This window comes from Tachysurus fulvidraco, chromosome 1 (genome assembly GCF_022655615.1).
Source record: "Tachysurus fulvidraco isolate hzauxx_2018 chromosome 1, HZAU_PFXX_2.0, whole genome shotgun sequence".
Lineage (NCBI taxonomy): Eukaryota > Metazoa > Chordata > Actinopteri > Siluriformes > Bagridae > Tachysurus > Tachysurus fulvidraco.
The window spans coordinates 30,391,635-30,409,896 of record NC_062518.1 but is presented as its reverse complement, the minus strand read 5'-3'; the positions used below and the strand labels follow the sequence as shown (position 1 = coordinate 30,409,896).

The 18,262-nt window shown below is 35.5% G+C and overlaps 1 protein-coding gene across 8 annotated transcripts in view; it reads left to right on the top strand.

The window, feature by feature from the left end:
• The window catches only part of LOC113657475 (collagen alpha-1(XXV) chain), a 140,605-nt gene that overhangs the window by 93,016 nt on the left and 29,327 nt on the right, over positions 1 to 18,262 (top strand). For 5 of the 8 annotated variants that reach the window (XM_047801053.1, XM_047801047.1, XM_047801051.1 and 2 more), the window contains exons 6-13: positions 1,414 to 1,440; positions 5,949 to 6,020; positions 7,378 to 7,494; positions 8,790 to 8,825; positions 12,948 to 12,974; positions 13,840 to 13,884; positions 17,255 to 17,299; positions 17,842 to 17,868. In XM_047801053.1, coding sequence (XP_047657009.1) covers positions 1,414 to 1,440; positions 5,949 to 6,020; positions 7,378 to 7,494; positions 8,790 to 8,825; positions 12,948 to 12,974; positions 13,840 to 13,884; positions 17,255 to 17,299; positions 17,842 to 17,868 — 396 coding nt within the window. Of the gene's footprint in view, positions 1 to 1,413; positions 1,441 to 4,873; positions 4,934 to 5,948; positions 6,021 to 7,377; positions 7,495 to 8,789; positions 8,826 to 12,947; positions 12,975 to 13,839; positions 13,885 to 17,254; positions 17,300 to 17,841; positions 17,869 to 18,262 lie in introns of all 8 variants that reach the window. The other 3 variants (XM_047801054.1, XM_047801055.1, XM_047801050.1) reach the window with 2 other exon arrangements.

Below are 18,262 nucleotides of genomic sequence, written 5' to 3'. Positions count from 1 at the left end.
GCAGCTCAAGTTTTATTCATCTTATACCACAGACATTTTCAAACGATTCATACATGGTAATCATTTCTAGTTACAACTGATGATGTAGAAAATCCATTATAGATCTTGTTACCACATATGTTAACACAATTACTGTAAATTAAATGAATACAACTAAAAACTGCATTATCGAGTAACCAGAAAAGACCAATTCTTTTTTGAAGAAAACTTCGAATCTTTCAGGGGGAAAGAACCCTTAAAACTTGCACCTTCTGTTGTTCTTGAATAGGAAAATTCAATAGTTTTTTAGCTTCTACTTCACTATTCTTTGTTGGTTTGTTACTCAACCCCAATTTGTAAACCGCAAGACTGACAAGCCAAGCCAAAAATACAGAAGAATACATCACGTTATCATAAAGTACATATCTGACCCAAATTAAATGTGTACCACCAAAGTATTTTGTAAAACTGTTGATGTTAAGGAAATTCAGGGCTATGTTTAGGTTGTATATAAGAAAAGTGGGCAAAAGTCCATTCCCATGAAATCAATGTAAAGTTTTAATTTTAAAGAACTCAGAATATAGCAGATATACCCATATAAAAAGTATAAACTGTACTTGAATATTTATATAATCACACTCTAAACGTCCTCAAACACAGATTGCTCTAGCCTTGTACGCTTGTACTGGTGCTTAGTGTAAAGCTGTTTGCTGTAGGCATGGTACAGACATTAGTATTGTACTGTATATCTGTATTACATTAAGCAAGTGTGAAAAACTGAGTGAAATTATATAATGAGACTAATATCTTGCACACTGGTTACTGTAATTGCTAAAGGGAATCCATCCTCATTCTCATCTCATCTCAACATATGTGTAACAATAAATGAGTATGTTAGAAACCAGCTGTTACATTATGTTTCCTGGTTAGTCTTTCTAACCTCTATACCTCGAAAGTCTATTAATAAAATGTGTTCATTGTGATGTTTATCTTAACATCTGTATTAATATGATGCAGGCTGAGTCGTTAACATCACTCAGTATTTAGTAGCAGTCTCTTATGCTCTCTGATATACATATAAACCTTTTAGAAGCTCTGGTTTGAGAAGAAGCCAGTACCCTAAACGAGGTGGTTTTTCATGTGTTCAACCACAGTAAGACAAATTAGGACACACATCACCCCCCCTCACATACACCCTTTCCCTTTTCAACTCACACTTCACCTCAGCCTTGCTTTCAAACCCCTGTCGACATCACTCTCTGTTATCATAAGTGATTTTCCCCTCAGCCGCAAAGAATTCTTGAGGTATTAGCTTTCCTCATCAGTGTATTTTGCATTATGACTTGGTGGTACTCCTCTTGCAGTCTCTCTGTCCATTTGAACATATGATGTTACCAACGTGCATTCTCCCTTTGCTTTTCTTTTCATTTACAGGGAGATCAAGGAGACCAGGGACCGCGGGTATGTGGTCTTCTATAGCATGCGCTTATTTTATTTAATTTTTTGGTGTGTTGATAAATCTGTGTTATGTCTGGGATATTAAATGCACGGAATGCTTCAGATGCATGTGTTTTTTGTGGACAGTTCATACTTAAGCTTTCCAAGCATAACAAAGCTACCCTAGAATAAGTCAAGCAGACACAGGAGAGTTGAACTATAAACACCTGAGGTTGCCATTAAGAAAGGTCAATGCCCTCTGATTGCTTCTGCGGGTCTGAGTGCCCTCTGCAGAGGAAGAGCGACTGGAACGAAAACAAATGTGTCAGAGTTTATTGTAATTTGATATAGCTGAAGATTTTCTTCTTCAAAATGACATATAATCACTGAAGACTGAGATCTCATTGGAAGAATATAATTATTTCCATTCCAGTTGTTTGACATTTTGATAAATTCACACCTCTTAGAGAAAGATTATGAAGTCCACGCTTTGCCACAGCTGGCAAATTATTGAATAAATCACTCAGATATCTCATTCCAATATCTGCTTGCAGGGATTCATCTATCTGTGACTGACTTATTAAGTCTATCTGTCTTTATTGCATTACTATTGCATTAGTGTCTGATCTTCTCCTGCTCTCTGATCCTTACTGCCTTTTCTTTAAATTTATCATTGTCTTGGACAGACACCAGAAGGGATCCAGGGATTAAAAGTGTCTCTAATTAATTTGCCCCACATGTGGGTGCATGTTGAGGTTAACTTGTGGCAAAAGAACATAACCATCAGTTCAATAAAAAAACATTTTCCTCACCTATGACACTGTCCCATATGTCCCTGAGTTGCATAAAAACAAGCCCATACCAATGTCCTGATTGTGGTTTACTGTGTATCACTTAGATTTATACTCTAACCACAAAAAAAAACACTTCTCATGAGTTACTGCACTGACAGACGTTTTTGGTAAGTCGTGCTCTGTGTCGGTTAGTTTTTAATTATAATGACATTACTGAAGTATTTCGATAATGTAAGTGGTTTGGATTTCACAAACTTATCTAACTTATCCAAGATATATATGACATGGGCACTAAATATCTAAATTACTGTGTCTGATGAAACACACAGCCAAAAAACTATGTAGGCTATTTCTCTGAGTCCCTCATTATTATGAGATAATAATAATAATAATAATAATAATAATAATAATAATAATAATAATAATAATAATTATTATTATTATTATTATTATTATTATTATTATTATTATTATTATTATTATTCTGCTGAGTCGTATAATTACAAGAAAGACATCATCTTGACTGTGGAATTTCATTTATTTAATTTTTAGTTTAATTTTAATTTTTTTTTTTCATGGGGAAAAATGGGCTTCAATCCTGAACTCTACTGAACATAAGTAGAGAATTCTATCAATACTTACTGTTACTTGTCATTGGCAAAATGTGTTTAATTCATACAGTTCCCTCTAGAACTTTCACAGTCAAGACAAATTTACTTAGGCTTTTCTTTAAGAGCTAGAAAGGGAAGTCCAGTCCTGGTAGCTATGCTCTGCACAGTCCTGCAGATGTAAAACTCAAGATGAGCTGCTTTACTGCCATAGAGTTAAGATCTTGGGACTTATCCAGTATGCAATCTCTCCACAAATGTCAGAAGAATTATTCAATTTTAAAGATCTGAAAAGCTATTCCAGGACAAAGAGTTTTGCATGCTATGATTCAGAAGCCAAGATGTCTTTAAAAATAAACTGATTTAAAATCAGGCTGATGAGGTTTGTAAAATAAACGACAAGCCAAGTATATCAAGCCACCTTCAGGATTCAATCAATACACTTCATTTTTTTCATAAATTTATTGAAACCATCTGCAGTCAAATATAGATAATCATTTTATGGCAACTAAGCTTTTGTCTCACTGTGCAAAGGAGGACAAAAAATAAGATGAAGATAAGTAGAAAGGACATTAACTCTAGCACTGGCTGCTGCACACAACATAAATGCACAAAGAACAGCTTAAATCTGCATGTAACGAATGATGTTAAACTGGGCATAAACACTGTCATTAAAAGTTGGATATTTTAGAATAAAAAAAAATTAAATTGAACTGTCTTAGTCAAACAAAATAGAAAAAAATGTCAAATAAATGTAAGTTAGTCCAGATATTATATTATATATTATTATTTAAAGGGCAATTCATAGTTATCATTGCCTTTGTTTAGTTTTGAGTCCGGAAAAAGTCGTGACATTCATAGTAACACTTGCTGTCAGTAAAAATCCAAACTATTTGCTAATCAATAAGAACCTTTATCCACCACATTAATTGTTCAATAAAGTGGAATTGTGAGGACTACTGTATATAAAGCTCCATACTAAATTTGAAAGTAATCTGATTAGACACTATAAAGCTATTTTCCTTGCCTATGGAGAAACCTGATGGAGAAAAGTGAAAACCAAACTTTTCTTTGGTTAAGTCATGTCAGACATTTTTCTTCCCACTGCTAAGGGCATTATTGTAACACAGGGACAGTTACAGTGAGGTTGACGGTGCAACCCTGCGGCCAAACTAATGGTACATAAACCCAGCTTATATTAGCCACAGCCTTCTTATAAAATGTAGTGGGATCAGTGCAAAGTCCCACTGACTCCAGGCAAATTGATCAAGCTTACTGTAAAACTAACAGAATGAAGTGAAGGCAACACTCCAGGTTTAGAGGAACTCTACATAACTCAAGACCTAGACAGTATTTTTGTCAGAGGATCTCTCATAGTTTGCTTCCGGGTGTATGCTCAGGATGTCTGTGGTTGTTAGTAACTCATTTTGCAGTAATGTCTCTTTAGTTACAGTAGATTTATTATCATTTTATTTGAAAGTGTATCTTCTTCACTTATGCACTGAAACAGTAGACAGCTGCTTCCTGAGCTGTACTTTTTAAAAATGACCTATGCCATTTCAATTACTTCCCAAACATGGTACGATGGAATATCCCATAAACATGGTATTTCCCCCATGTTTTTATGACAACCATTTAAAATCACTGTTTAACTAATTGCTGGATTTTTTTAGTATACATATACCAGACTTTTAGGTTTTAGATGACAGAGCAGACTTTAATACAGTATAAATATATAAATATAGACATAACATATATATGGTCACATTTTTCCTGGAAAATCATTTCATTCTAAATAAACATTTAAACCATTATAAAAGAATTGGCAAACAAAACAGATGGGCAGATACAGAGTCATGTACCAGGCATGGAAAGTCTGGCACTTATTATTATTAAACTGATCTTATTCATTTAAGTAGATATTCTAGTTAAGATGCACCTCTGCCAGTTATATGGGCAATATATTTTGTCTGCTACCGTTGAATTTGATGCAGTGCTACATCCATGTTATCATGCTGTGTGGTTGTTGTTTTTGTTATGCCATTTTGTCCCCAGGGACTACCTGGTGTACCCTCCATGGCTGCATTGCACAGCAATCAAATCCTGACTGTAAAGGTTTGTCTGGGCTGCGTAGCTGCTCAGCCAGACTCCACAGCTCACACACAATAATAAACTGGTCCTTGTGCTGTTTGTCACCTGAGACCAGTTAACAAAAAAACCCTGATTTGATCAATCAAGTCCAATCAATGGCTATTTCATCTGCTAGCAGCCCCAATGAAAGAAGAAGCTCCTTTCTGCATACTATATGGCAGTGGTTCTCAAGCTTAATATATTTTTGTTTAATAAGCTATTAATATATACTCTTCTGTTCTGTACTGTTAATCAAAAAATGCTGTCCAAAAACAACAAGAAGGGTTAATTTTGAAAGCTATGACTAGTTAAGACCAAGATGTTTCCTGTATAACTGATTCAAATATGTAATAACCCAGAATAACGTTGAGAACCACTGCTGTATGGAGCCAGATTCAGGACTTTCACGATGGACTTTAGGACAATGGGGGAAAAAATGTAATCTTGCAAGCAATAATACACAAGAGTCAGACTTACTAACCAAGATATGGTCAGGAGAGTAACCATGTGAGTGAATGCCCATGTTTTTTTACCACAGATCTCTCCTGCCAATGTACTTTTTATGCTTGTAAATGTTGTAAATCATTTTTTTAAATGATGAGAAACGAGAACCATCACTTCACTGTGTGCAGCTCCTGGGGTCTGGCTTAGCACTAAGCATTTCTGTGATGACAGTGCATTCAGTGAGAAGAAATTGATATTTTTCTCGAGGTTGATAAACTCTAAGTGGGTGTCCCAGCACCACTGAGGTAGTAAATGAAACCTCTGGGGACAAATATAGTCTTCAAATATGGACTTCAGAAACCACCATTGCAGAAAAGTATGGATTTCTCCTCATGCATGAAGGCGCTGAACTTGGTCTTCTGTCTCGACCACTTGATCTAATCTATTTTTATGCTTTTTTATTTCTTCTACTTTCTCCTTCTTCTGGGACTTCATCAAACTATCTCTTCTTCAACCTCTCCCACCTCCGACCTCTTGATCTCTCACTCCTGCTCAGATGGTCTTCCCTAAGATCAATCATGGCTTTCTTTCTGCTGATCAGCAACTCATTAAACGTCGACTCATTAAGGTAGCGCTTGACCTCACACTTCTCTCTCAGTAGTCCACTGTTTTTTCCCTTCACCACCATTCTTCTGGTTCTGGCAGGCCAACAATCATATGCAGTAAAAAAAAAAAATCATTCTAAGAGTATAGTAGAACTTTATAGCTGCTGCCTACTCATTTATTTCTGATTTGCTTAAAAATATCAACAAATAAAACCATTACTATTGCAATAAGTAATTTCAATTCCATTTAATAGTTGAAAGAACTCTAAAGAGAACTTTAAAGATTTATTGTATATGAGGTCAATAAAAATAAAAAACATTTGTCCCAGAAGAACTATCAGACCATGATAAGTAGGTAGTCTACCATGAAACACAAAATGTTCCACTTAATAAAGAGCAACTGTTTTAATAAATTAAAATACAGAGCCCTAGAGAGGCCACAAAATGTATTTTATTTCATGAACATGATTTAGTTCAACATGGCAATGAAATACGAAATCAAGGCACAGAATATTGAGCACTAGATTTAATAAAGTTGTGCCCCATTTTGCTTAATTTGTGCTCTTCTGTAAGGGTAACATACTGTACCCACTGGTGGCTCTCTGGTAGCTTTTCTGGAGCATTATCTCTATCATTGACATTAATTTGGTGACAGTAAAGTACATGCACCCTTAATATTGTCATTAGAGTCCTCTTGCTCACAGTAATGTCATAGGCAGTAAGTGCTATTTGTATATCCGTAACACATCCGAGTGAAAAATGTACTACAATTACTGACTTTCTGTCCGTAATGTAGTCTGAATTATTCATACAGCTAAACTCTAGGCACAACATCTAAGGGAAAGCACGGATTAACCAAAACACGGACACGATTTTAATAATTACAGAATCAAAATAATAAATGCAGCACATGATTGATGTAAATCGTGTGCATCCGTTATGATTTAAGGCCATTTCCTTTTGTGGCCATGTTAAACTCTATAGTGCATACAATTTAATACACTGTGTACAAGAATAATAAAGAAGATCTTTCCAGTGCTCTGTAATTAAACACAAGTATCTTGCAGGCTAAGTGGAAATCTGGAAATCTTTGAAAGCAATTATATATTAAAATTCCAAAAAGAATTTTCAAAGCAAGACTGGCCACCGCAACCTTAAATCAGTGGATTAAAATAGAAGGCTAAAATCAGGTCTGCTGTCTTATAGTCTACTTATTTGATTTAAACTACTCTATGATTCATAATCCCTCTTCATGATAGCTATTTTCATTGCCTTTTTTATTAATTCACTGGATATTATCTTTATTTCTACTCAATGCGATCTCACGCTCTAACTTCATCTGACTTCATCAAATATTATGGTGCATTATTTGTTCTTTAGGGTGATCAGGGTCAAGCAGGCCCTCCAGGACCTCCTGGACCACCGGGTCCTCCTGGTCCCAGAGGACCCCCAGGAGACACAGGGAAGGATGGCCCCAGGGGAGCTCCTGGGCTACCAGTGAGTGCTTCCTGCTTTATAGAGTCTTGCTAGAAAATGTACCTTGAGGCAGGGTGCAACAAACACATTATAACCCACAACATGCACAAATCCAAATCTCAAAGATGTTCCTACTTCCAAGAATCTGTCTGTACCCCAGCAATTGATAGATATTACTTTTGCGTTCAACTAAACATAACTCTTTCCATGTGTGTAATTCTGTCAGTGGGACAGTGTGTTAATTTATGTAGGTTCTGAAAAAGATAAAAAGGAGAGAAGAAAAAAAGAAAATATATCAATTATATGCCATTATATAACATTCCATGGGCCTCAAACTGATGTGTTATTTTTCACTGATTTGTGGCAAGCATGTAAAATATTAAATGTTGCTTCACTCCAGACAAGATCATTATATTGTTCTCAGTCTTTCCAGTTACTCACTTCAGGAAATGATACAAAAGGCCAGAAAGTTTGAGACAGAGAGTTTGTACAAAAAAAAAGAAATGAATGAATTCAAAAATGCATATCAAAAGGTATGATAAATTGTATACTGGTGTGTTTTGAAGGGTTATTTTATTAAGGACGATGCATTACATCAAACAATGTTTTCACAAACCTAGCAAAACAATAGACAGATTATAACAGATTGCAGACACCTGATTTTTAGATTGCATCAAACCCACATGTGGTTCATCCTCAAGAAGTTGCCAGAAAGTCGGAAGCACACAAATGTAAAGGATGTCTTTATACAGCGCAGCATTACAATTTCTATTTGTGGAATTAAGAGGTCCAAACCTGTTCCACCATGACAGTGCTTCTGTGAAGAAAACGACATTCACGAAGACATGGTTTGTCAAGATTGAAGTGGAAGAAGTAAAGTGTTCTGCACAGAGCTCTGACCTCAACCCCACTGAACATCTCAAGCCTCCTTGACCAAAATCGGTGCCTCATCTCACTAATGCACTTATGACTAAATTGACAAATCCTAACAGCCATAGTCCAAAATCTAAAGAAAAATCTTCCAAGAAGAGTGGCGTTAATTAGAACAGCAAAGAGTGGACTGTATCTGGAATGAGGTATTCAAAAGCACATATGGGTGTGATTTTTGGCCATATTCTGTATTTAGAGTTTAAGTTTTACACTTTATACTACATAGATTAACATTTAATGTAGCTTTTACAGTAAAATTACTGCTTTATCATGTCAATATTTTTCCTTATATTAGTACTTTATCAACTATGATATTCTGAATTATAAAACATTAATCCCTGTTAAAATGAAAGATTAGAATTGTTTGTTTGTTTATTCTTTCACAGGGTGATGCAGGAACTCCAGGAGAGCTGGGCCCTATGGTAAGCAGCTTTTCCAGATGATCTTTCATACTGAGTGATATAAGTGCATTAAATGAGAAAAATTACTTTTGTTACTAATACTAAATGTCAAATACATTAATACCTCTTATTACATTCTTAAACACCTATAATTTGACATAACACTCAAATAAGGAGTGCTATGAAAAGAAGCATTAATTAATGACTGCAAAGTTTAAAAAACAGATTTCTGGAGTCAAATAATGCATTTACACTTATTTATTTGTTTTGACACTTTTATTTAACAATGTTATTGGCAGATTTGAAATCTTTTTGAAAATCTATGAAAATAAACTTTTTGAAATCTATGAAAATGAAACTGAAAACTAACATATGTACTGTATGAAGCCAATTGTATTGTAAATAACAACCCTTAAAAATCCCAACTGTATTCACCAGTTTCTAGTGAATCTCACACCAATTCCTGACTCTGTAGAATAATATGTTGGGCTTCCAAGTGGCACAATTTGATTGTGAGAACATAATTTGCCATAATGGATGCGTGCAGAATTCAATGAAGCAGACTGTGCTTCAATGTAAGTGTGTTACACTACCTCATGATGGAGCAAGAGCAGCAGTTTGAAAAGATGGTTGGCTTCATGTGTCTTGGAGGAGTGTTTGATGGCATTCACCCTCTGCAGGTTTAAGATGGCGTGACATGACTAGGGTTTGGAAATTAGCCAATATGTTTACGAGGTATAATTATATTAATGTTCTCTCACTGATGTCAGTAAGACAAGCACATAGCTTTATACTGAAATCAGTAATAAGTAAGCCCCACACCCAGGTGATTCAAACTACACAATTTTCTATTCAGAGGCCAACACATAATGCAGGTCTAGTAAATTCAATTAATTGGAAATGCTATTTAATAGCTAATATCCTCAGATCATATTGGTTTGGCCAACTTGCTTTATGGTAGCCAAAACTATGTGACTCTAACACAGTAAAACCAAACTTAATAATATTTTGCTGAAAATAATTACTTAAGGATTGCATCACACTTGCAATATCCTAAAGTACGGCAAAATGTTATTGGAAGCAGTTTAAGTTGGGAAGGCAGTGTCTCATGGTGCCATTGAAAAAAAAATTTATTTATTTTTTTTTCAGGCATGGAGCTTGTTATAAGGATCAGGCTGTTCTGGTTAACAGCAACTGAATAATTAATTTTGAAAGTTTCCTCAAAATAATTTCATAACATATGTCAGTTTGGACCAAGTATCCACTGACAAATACTAAGGGCATCAAGTGAGATATAAATGTGGGCAGTTGGTTTAAAATAGGAGATGAGGAGAAAGAACAATCATTACTGTATAGTGGGTCATGGATGTATGATGATTTACTATGACTAAAGTATTTAATGTAATAAGAAAACAAAGATGAGACTAACTTATATAAAATGTAGACTAGCACACAGTACTGTGCATCTCGCACCAGAAATAGAACTCAGAAGAATCTTAAGTTTCCTCAGTATTTTGGCTTCTGTATCTTTATGACAGTTTATAAACTCTTTCAGCATTGAACAATATCCTATATTGCAAACAATCAAGTAATTTTACAATCAAGTTATTGTGGTAGTGGTAGTAAACAATGCTGCAGGAAACGAAGACACACACACACACACACACACACACACACACACACACACACACACACACACACACACACACACACACACATACACACAACATCATAACATCAACATGGGGGAAAATGTAATTTAAGTGATAATAATTCAGACACAGCTGATGTGTACACAGAATGGTGTGAAAAAAAAACATCAAGTGAGCATTAGTTCTGTGATGAGAGAGGTCAGATGAGTGTCAGACTAGTTCAAGCTCACAAGAAGAACTTGGTGAGCAAGTATGGTGAGCAAAGATACATCTCATAAGACACAACCTGTTGAACCTTGAGACTCTTTGGGCACAAAAGCCCATATTGGAATCCACTGCTGTCAGTCAAGAAGAGAAATATAAGTAAACAAACTGGGCAGCAAAGAAAAATAACAAGACAATGTGTGTGAGATACCCAGCAACCTGAATACTCAAACCAACCTGTTAGGCATCAACAACCAAGACACAATCAAAGCCATATTTTTATATTATTGTTATAATTATTATTATAATGTAATATTTGATGAAAAGATTAACTAGAGCTTAACTGCTAAAGATTAACTGAAATTTAACTAATTAACTAAAGATTAACTGGTATCTGCCTACTGGTATAAGCATTTTTCTGATGCCACATTATTGGCTAATTGTATAATTGTACAAATGTGTAAACATACAGGTGTATGTACATTGGTATTGTACATTGTACATATACCTATGAAAATGTATGGTTAAGTCCAAATCACTGGATTTCATAGGTATATGTACAATGTACAATACATAGTGTATGTGATGCATCTGTACAAATATGGCATAATATAGTTAACAGGCACTAAGGTTTCTTTGTGAACAATATGGCTGTTTCTTTTTCAGAAGTGAATCTGTTTGTGATCAAGTACTCAAATACATTTGAATCAGACTAAAGCAGGATTTGTTTTTGCTGGATTAGTCTGTATTACAGACAGTAAAAAGAGGTTTGTTAGTGGCTTTTAGTGTCTAGTGCTTATTACTGGGGAAGTATTCTCATTTTGTTAAATTGCCAAGCAGAGACAGGACAAAAAAGTGAGAACAGGAAAAGAATAATTTATCATTTGAATTGATGCCTAATAGCCTATTATTTGCTTTCTTTTAGTACTGACTAAACTCCTCAGGGCTGAAGACAAAGCTTTGGTTTAGTTCTGTTTAGTTTGGAAAATTGGGTAGGCAAGATGTAATGTCTGACGCGATAGACCACAGATATTGTCTGCAGACATATGGACAATATCTTAGCTTGGACTACTAAAATGATATTTACTATGAAATTCGTCACTGAGGGGAACAGAGGGAGTTCTGAATTTGATACATCCAATATGGCTTGAACTTGTTCTCAATACACGCCCTGATTCATCACAGAGGTTAAACACTGGGCCAACTTTCAGTTTGCCTGCACAAGCACAGATCTGTCAATGAGATAACGGTGTTCTTATTGTGTGCCATAAACTAGCCTTCTGCTGGTCTACAGGAGCAGGATCAGAGAGATCTCCTGGAACCAACTCATGAAGTGATGAAGTGCAGTGTCCTATGCTGACTGTAGGGTCATGGCTAGTCAGAAGCAAGAGTATGACTCCATTTCCCTCCACAGAGCCAAACAGTCTTGAGCACTCCATTCTAATGGCATTTGCACCTGAGTAGGCAGGCATTTGGCATAGAATAAACATGGCATCATCAGCATCGCAAAACAATGCTCAAAGCAATACTTAGATAAAATAATTGTAATGGTATTAATTAGTCCAAAACACCTAAATGTAGTATCAGACCACATAAACTAGTGCAAATTACTATATGTATCATACACAGAACACCACACCAGAACCACTTTCAAATGCATTTTATCATTTTGCTTTTCTTAGGCATTTAATAGTGTTTAAAATCACTAAAATCACCTATCATGCTAATCACCCATGGGATATTCATTCAGCCTGTCTGGAACCCAAAGAAGCCATTTTGTCAGGTGACGCGAGCTAAAAAACGGACCTGACTGCAGGATAGCTAAAATAAACGAGGATTTATTAACAAAAAACACGAAACAGAACGAAGTCAATACCAGACATGAAGACCGTAGGATTCCGCACTGCACAAGGCAACGCGGCTTAACTAAATACTAATAATAATCAAGAAACATAGGGACAGGTGTGCAGAGGCGGGGAGAAAAAGACAAGGGTGGGGCAGACACGTGAACACCAAACATAAACAAAAAGGCACACTGACATGCAAAACTCCATTGTTCTAAACCAAAGGAAAAAATCTGATTTTCAAAAATACAATAGGAAATAGAACCAACAAACAATATAAAAAGCACAAAATGATATATGCCTTTGGTTAGTTTGAGCTTTAGTAGCTTGCTTTAATTACGTATAAGCCTCGCTTGGGTAGGGCAAATAATCTCTTAGGACTGTGCTGGCACAGGAAGTAATATTATTTCATACTCCTTTTTCTGTCTTTTTCTTTTTTTCAGGGTCCAGAGGGCCCTCCAGGACTCAAGGTACCGTTTAAGTAATACTTTTCAGGCCTTACTGCTGTTTTTATTCCATTAAGTCATAAATCATGGAAACTGGGTACTGCATCACTGCATGCAAAGTTGATTTAACTTGACATACAAAGATGCATTCATTTTACTCTGAAAGGCAGATATCTTGTAGGCTCCTCACCAGGTTGTCTTCAGCATATTTTCCAGCTTTATGTGTAGGTTTATACTAGAGGTAAATACTGCCTTAACTGTTACAAGTGTGGATATAGTTGATTGAAAAAAACTATGGCCTAAACTTACAGATGATAAAGAAAAGAGAATATACTGTATTAGAAAATAAGACTTCTTTAAAAAGTGTGAATGTAAAGAATCTTAAATCTTGCACAGGAGATTCTATAGCTACATTGAGGAATACTGTATCAACAGAACAGTAATCGCTATCGGTAATATACAAAGCTATATACATGTTATATACCATTTGTTTAATATCTACAAGCCACTTCTAGGAACTTAAGAGCAGCAGAATCCATAGCAGAGTTCTGTTTCTTGTCAGATTTCTATGCCAGGTGCCTCAGTACACAACGATATTTGTTCTGGCAAGCATAACAAACACACTCAATATGTGTGTAATAGTCAATATGAGAATCAAGTCAAGTTTTTGTGGCTAGCACTGTTAAATCTAGCAAAAGAGGAAATTTGCACTTAACTTTACATTTACTGCTCTTGCCTGACAGCTTATCTAGTGGTGCCTTAGTGGTGCATTAGTATTTATTAATCAGATATGAACCTAGATGGCTTGACTATTTTAGTTAATAAAAAATAATCCAACCAACATTATTTTAACAGTATAAATTTAATCAGATGTATTTTTTATTTATAGGGTTCCACTGGGTCACCTGGAGTTCCGGGTATTGATGGATTGAAGGTATGTCACTTAACTTCAATTATGTAATTTTAGCATCTGAATCCAAAATATCAGATCATTACTACCAATGGTCCAGCTGAAGCCCAGTTAGTAAAGACAGATTGGAGCCTACACACACTAGAAATGATTGTTGTGAATGAACTCTACAGAGAGGCAGGAACTATGTACACGATTGGGTCATGAACGTTTGTTTGGGGTGTCTTTAGATTAAACAAACAAACAAACAAACAAATAAACAAACAAATAAATAAATAAATAAATGCTTTCCACATCTAAGAGATAGATTCTGGACCATGGTCTGCTACTTCTAATATTTTTAGGAATTTAGAAAATACGGAAAATGTTTACGTGACCTTTGGTTTGGAAGTGTTCCCACGGTGAGAACAGTTAGATTTATAGACACATTGGGCCATGTGGTCTGAAAACTGTGATCATTTTAATTATGTGTCTGGGAAAGTACATGAGGCATTAGGGTATATATAATAATGTTTATAGAGTAGGTTTGCTGTTGTTTGCAGTGTTTACTGTTTGCTCAGTTTGTGATATGCAGGTTCACCTTAACAGTTGGTTGCTGCAGGATAGAGGAGCATAGGTCTTATCCAAATAATCTCCCTGTTTAAAACTCTTTGAAACACAGAAAGAGCATAAACAAAGCCATATGGCGTAACTAAATATTCATTATAGCCAGAAGTGGTTGGAAAAATCATTTTCCACTCATTCTCTTCACATACGAGTGGAAAGCCACATCTAACTTACAGAAAATGCTTGCATTTGTTAACTTCTGTAAGGCTTCTGGGCGGGAGAAGTGGTTGGAGAAGAGAGTAATATTTAACCGCAAATTTAACCGCAACAGCATTAGACCATGGTAATCAGTGTAGAGGTATAGGTTTCCATCGTTCCAGATGCAGTGGAAGTGTATCACCCTGTTTGATATAATACAGCTTATATACTATACACAGCATATATACCTTACAATGACAGTGGTCCATTAACCTAAATCTTGTTTACAAGAGCAAATATAACATTCACAACTCACGTTTGGGGATTCTGGGCTGTGGGTGATGCAAATGGGAAAAGAGCGACTGTTTCCATGGCACTATGGTGACCATTTTGTTAAATCCCTTTGAGACTAGTACTGTATATCAAGTGGTCATGCGATAATTGTGATAAGTAGTCACAGTGAATGTAATCCAAGGGGATGTGTACTGTATGTTTTCAGAACCTGGTTACGTCAGGGGAGACTCCCACTCTCTACAAAATAGACATAAATGCTTGTTTAGATGTCCTAAATGTTTTTTGTCAAATTATTGTAAAGGCTCATGTACCTCAGAGGGATAAATACTAATTTACTATTAGCAGAAAGAGATGAGAGATGAGTCTCCAACCTTCAAGATATAATCCAGATATATGCCTGTTTTGGTGCATGTGCTTAAGGAGAATTTGTCATCTGTTTTGGCAATCTGTATTTGTACCACACCGTTGAGACCTGTACAGAAAATGGTAATATGAACTGACTCACTCTATGTGCAGAGAGTATTTAGGGAAACTCTTACCTTAGTATGTACTCCCTGAACAAGTTAACTACCTCCTGAGGGGTTAAAAATTGCTTCAAGAAGGGTAAAATTGATCATTATGAGGTATGAGTAGTCTACTTTGTGCCCATACCGCTTATAGCCCATTTTCCATAGGTGTTCTTTATGTCAAGAGAGCTGAAGTTGTTGATCAGTGTTGCCAAAGTACTCCAGAATAGACTATAGGTGGCTTAATTTTTGTTATGTTTTGTGCAGTCATTTGTTTTGCACCATGGCAGATGCAGTAGATCCGAATTTTCTTCCCCATCCATTTGTGGTGAGGTTTTCTGTAATGCCAGTTCAATGGTTGAATGGAAAGGAAGATAAATTTATCGGTGAACAATGTCCAAACACAATCCAGAGGTAATGTTTCAAAACATGGTTCAAACACATAATCCAAAACATGCTGCAAAAAGTCAGAAATCCAGAGAACAAAAAGAGGAACGAATTCAAGGACAAAAAGAAAGCAATAACAATAGGAGCAATTGGGAAAAAAAAAGAAAAAAAAAAGGATCATATACATGAAACGACAACAGACTATAAACCTGTCTTATAATTCACAAAGCTGGCAAAATTCAGAAAAGTGGTAAAACTTTGTGAGCAAGTCAAAGAAATGACAGTCATTAATCAGAAGGCTGTGGAAGCAGAAGAAGTTTAGAACTTGCTGGAGAAGGGCATGAAGTAGAGGTTGAAAGAATGTTCTGTCAAACTCATTCAGTGTTGGAGGAAACTAGTAGACTAAGCTTTACTCTCTGATTAACCCAGATTAAGTAACAGCTCGGTATCATGGTGTAACTCAACACTGTGTTGATAAAGCTGATCGTGAGCTTTCAAAGCTCATTCAGGAATAAAAACAACTCATAATCCTTATTAAAACAGGAGTGTTCATGGTGTTGTTTCAGTAGTTCCCTTCTTGGGTTTTCTTTGCTTCTAGTATGCAGCCTAGTTCTAAAGCTAGCTCCTCACTTTTCCTTCCATGCTGAGATTTATTCACTCCTTTAAAATAGAACTACTGTATTGATAGTAGTATAATCAAGATTTTCTCTCATAAATACAAAAATATAATCATGTGCATATGGCATTGGTAAAGTAAGTAAATGAAAATGACAGAGAACATCTGACAGACACACTAGTGCAGTAATATTAAGCAGCATTTAAATAGATATGAAAAGAAAAGTAGTTTGGGTGTGCATAAGAAACAGAGAAAGGTCATTTTCTGACAGGAGTCACTTGGAAACATTGCAAACTTGCAAATTCCGTGCCTGTATTCGGTCTGTTGGGTGCCAAGCCTCATGAAATGCATTTCGGGTGCTGTAAAGTTTCATTATAAAGTAAATTAGTTCCACCAATGAATCATCATGCTGTAGAGATTTGTTTTAAGCCAATCATTTTGAAGAAATCGTGTGAAGAAAAATCTCCACTAGCATTACTATACCCTTTTGTCTAAAGATTCATTTTTGATAGGATTAGATGTTAGCATTAGTTTAAATGTTTTCTGATAAAGAGCATATATTTCTAAGCAAAATGAACTACAAAACTCATACAGTCCAAGACTGTTAAGGATGTTTAAGACTAGTGGTATGTAAAAAAAAAAAATAGTACTATAGATAAATATAATATATATATACTTCTACAGCCCATGAACACATGAAATAAAACCTATATGCCATACAAAAAAGTCATGCCAATGCAAACTCAATCATTTTATATACACTCCTCATATTCTTCAGGTGTAACAGATCATGGTTCTCTGTTTGGAGGGATTCAGTGGGTCATATTGTGTGTTTTGTTGTTTGTAGGGGGATTTGGGTATGACCGGATTAGATGGAATCCCTGGTGCCAAGGTTTGTGGCACATAATGTGTGTAATTTATTTCCAATCACAGGATCCATTTCATATCTCAGATTTCCTATTTTAAACATGAAACCACCAGAAATGTGTTGATGTTCATTTGAAAAATCATCTGACAAAATAAATCTGTGATTTTCAAACCATTATGATTATAAATGCAAGAAATTGCAGGAATAATGAAAATGATCAGGCATTATTCCAAAATGTTCCACTCTACGTGATTTCAATATGGATTGTGTCCATACTACATCTCATTTCAAATATTCCTCTCTGTCTTGCCTCTGTGCATTATATCTTACCCTCTGTATCTGCATGAGTGTTTATTTTAACGTGAGGCATAATGCCTGGGGAATTGGTCATCAGTTACTCCTGAGGTCATCTGTGGAAGGAACAGCTGTAACATGAGCTTTATTTCTAAATTGAATTTGAACTTAATCACAGATATAATGTAAACAGGCAATGTGCTTTAATTGTTCTTGCTCTCGCACTGTCTGACCTTTGAACTCTTAATATGTGTGATTTTCTTTTCAACTAGGGTGACAAAGGAGACCAAGGTGAAAAGGTAAAGCCATGTTATTATATTCATTCATTATGCAAGATAAATTCTCAAAACAATTTTGAACAGCAAATGACATGTTAATATTTTCTTCTGGCTTGTTCAATACTTTAATTAACAAATACCATTAAATGTAGATTGTAATATACAGCGGTTTGTTATAAGTGTGGACGGAAGATGTGGATCTGGTACAAAATGTTGAAGTTTCTCAAGATAAATTTTTAGTATGTAGTTTGTTGTCAGATTGTGCATGGCCCTCTCCTGCTTTAAGAGTTCATTTCCAATGCTGTAATGAGGGCTAAGAATGATGAAATTTAAGAATAATAAAGAAAACTATGAATAATGAGCATATACTATAGAAATGATATTCAAAAAATTGAGCTCATTTAGCGCATTGAGA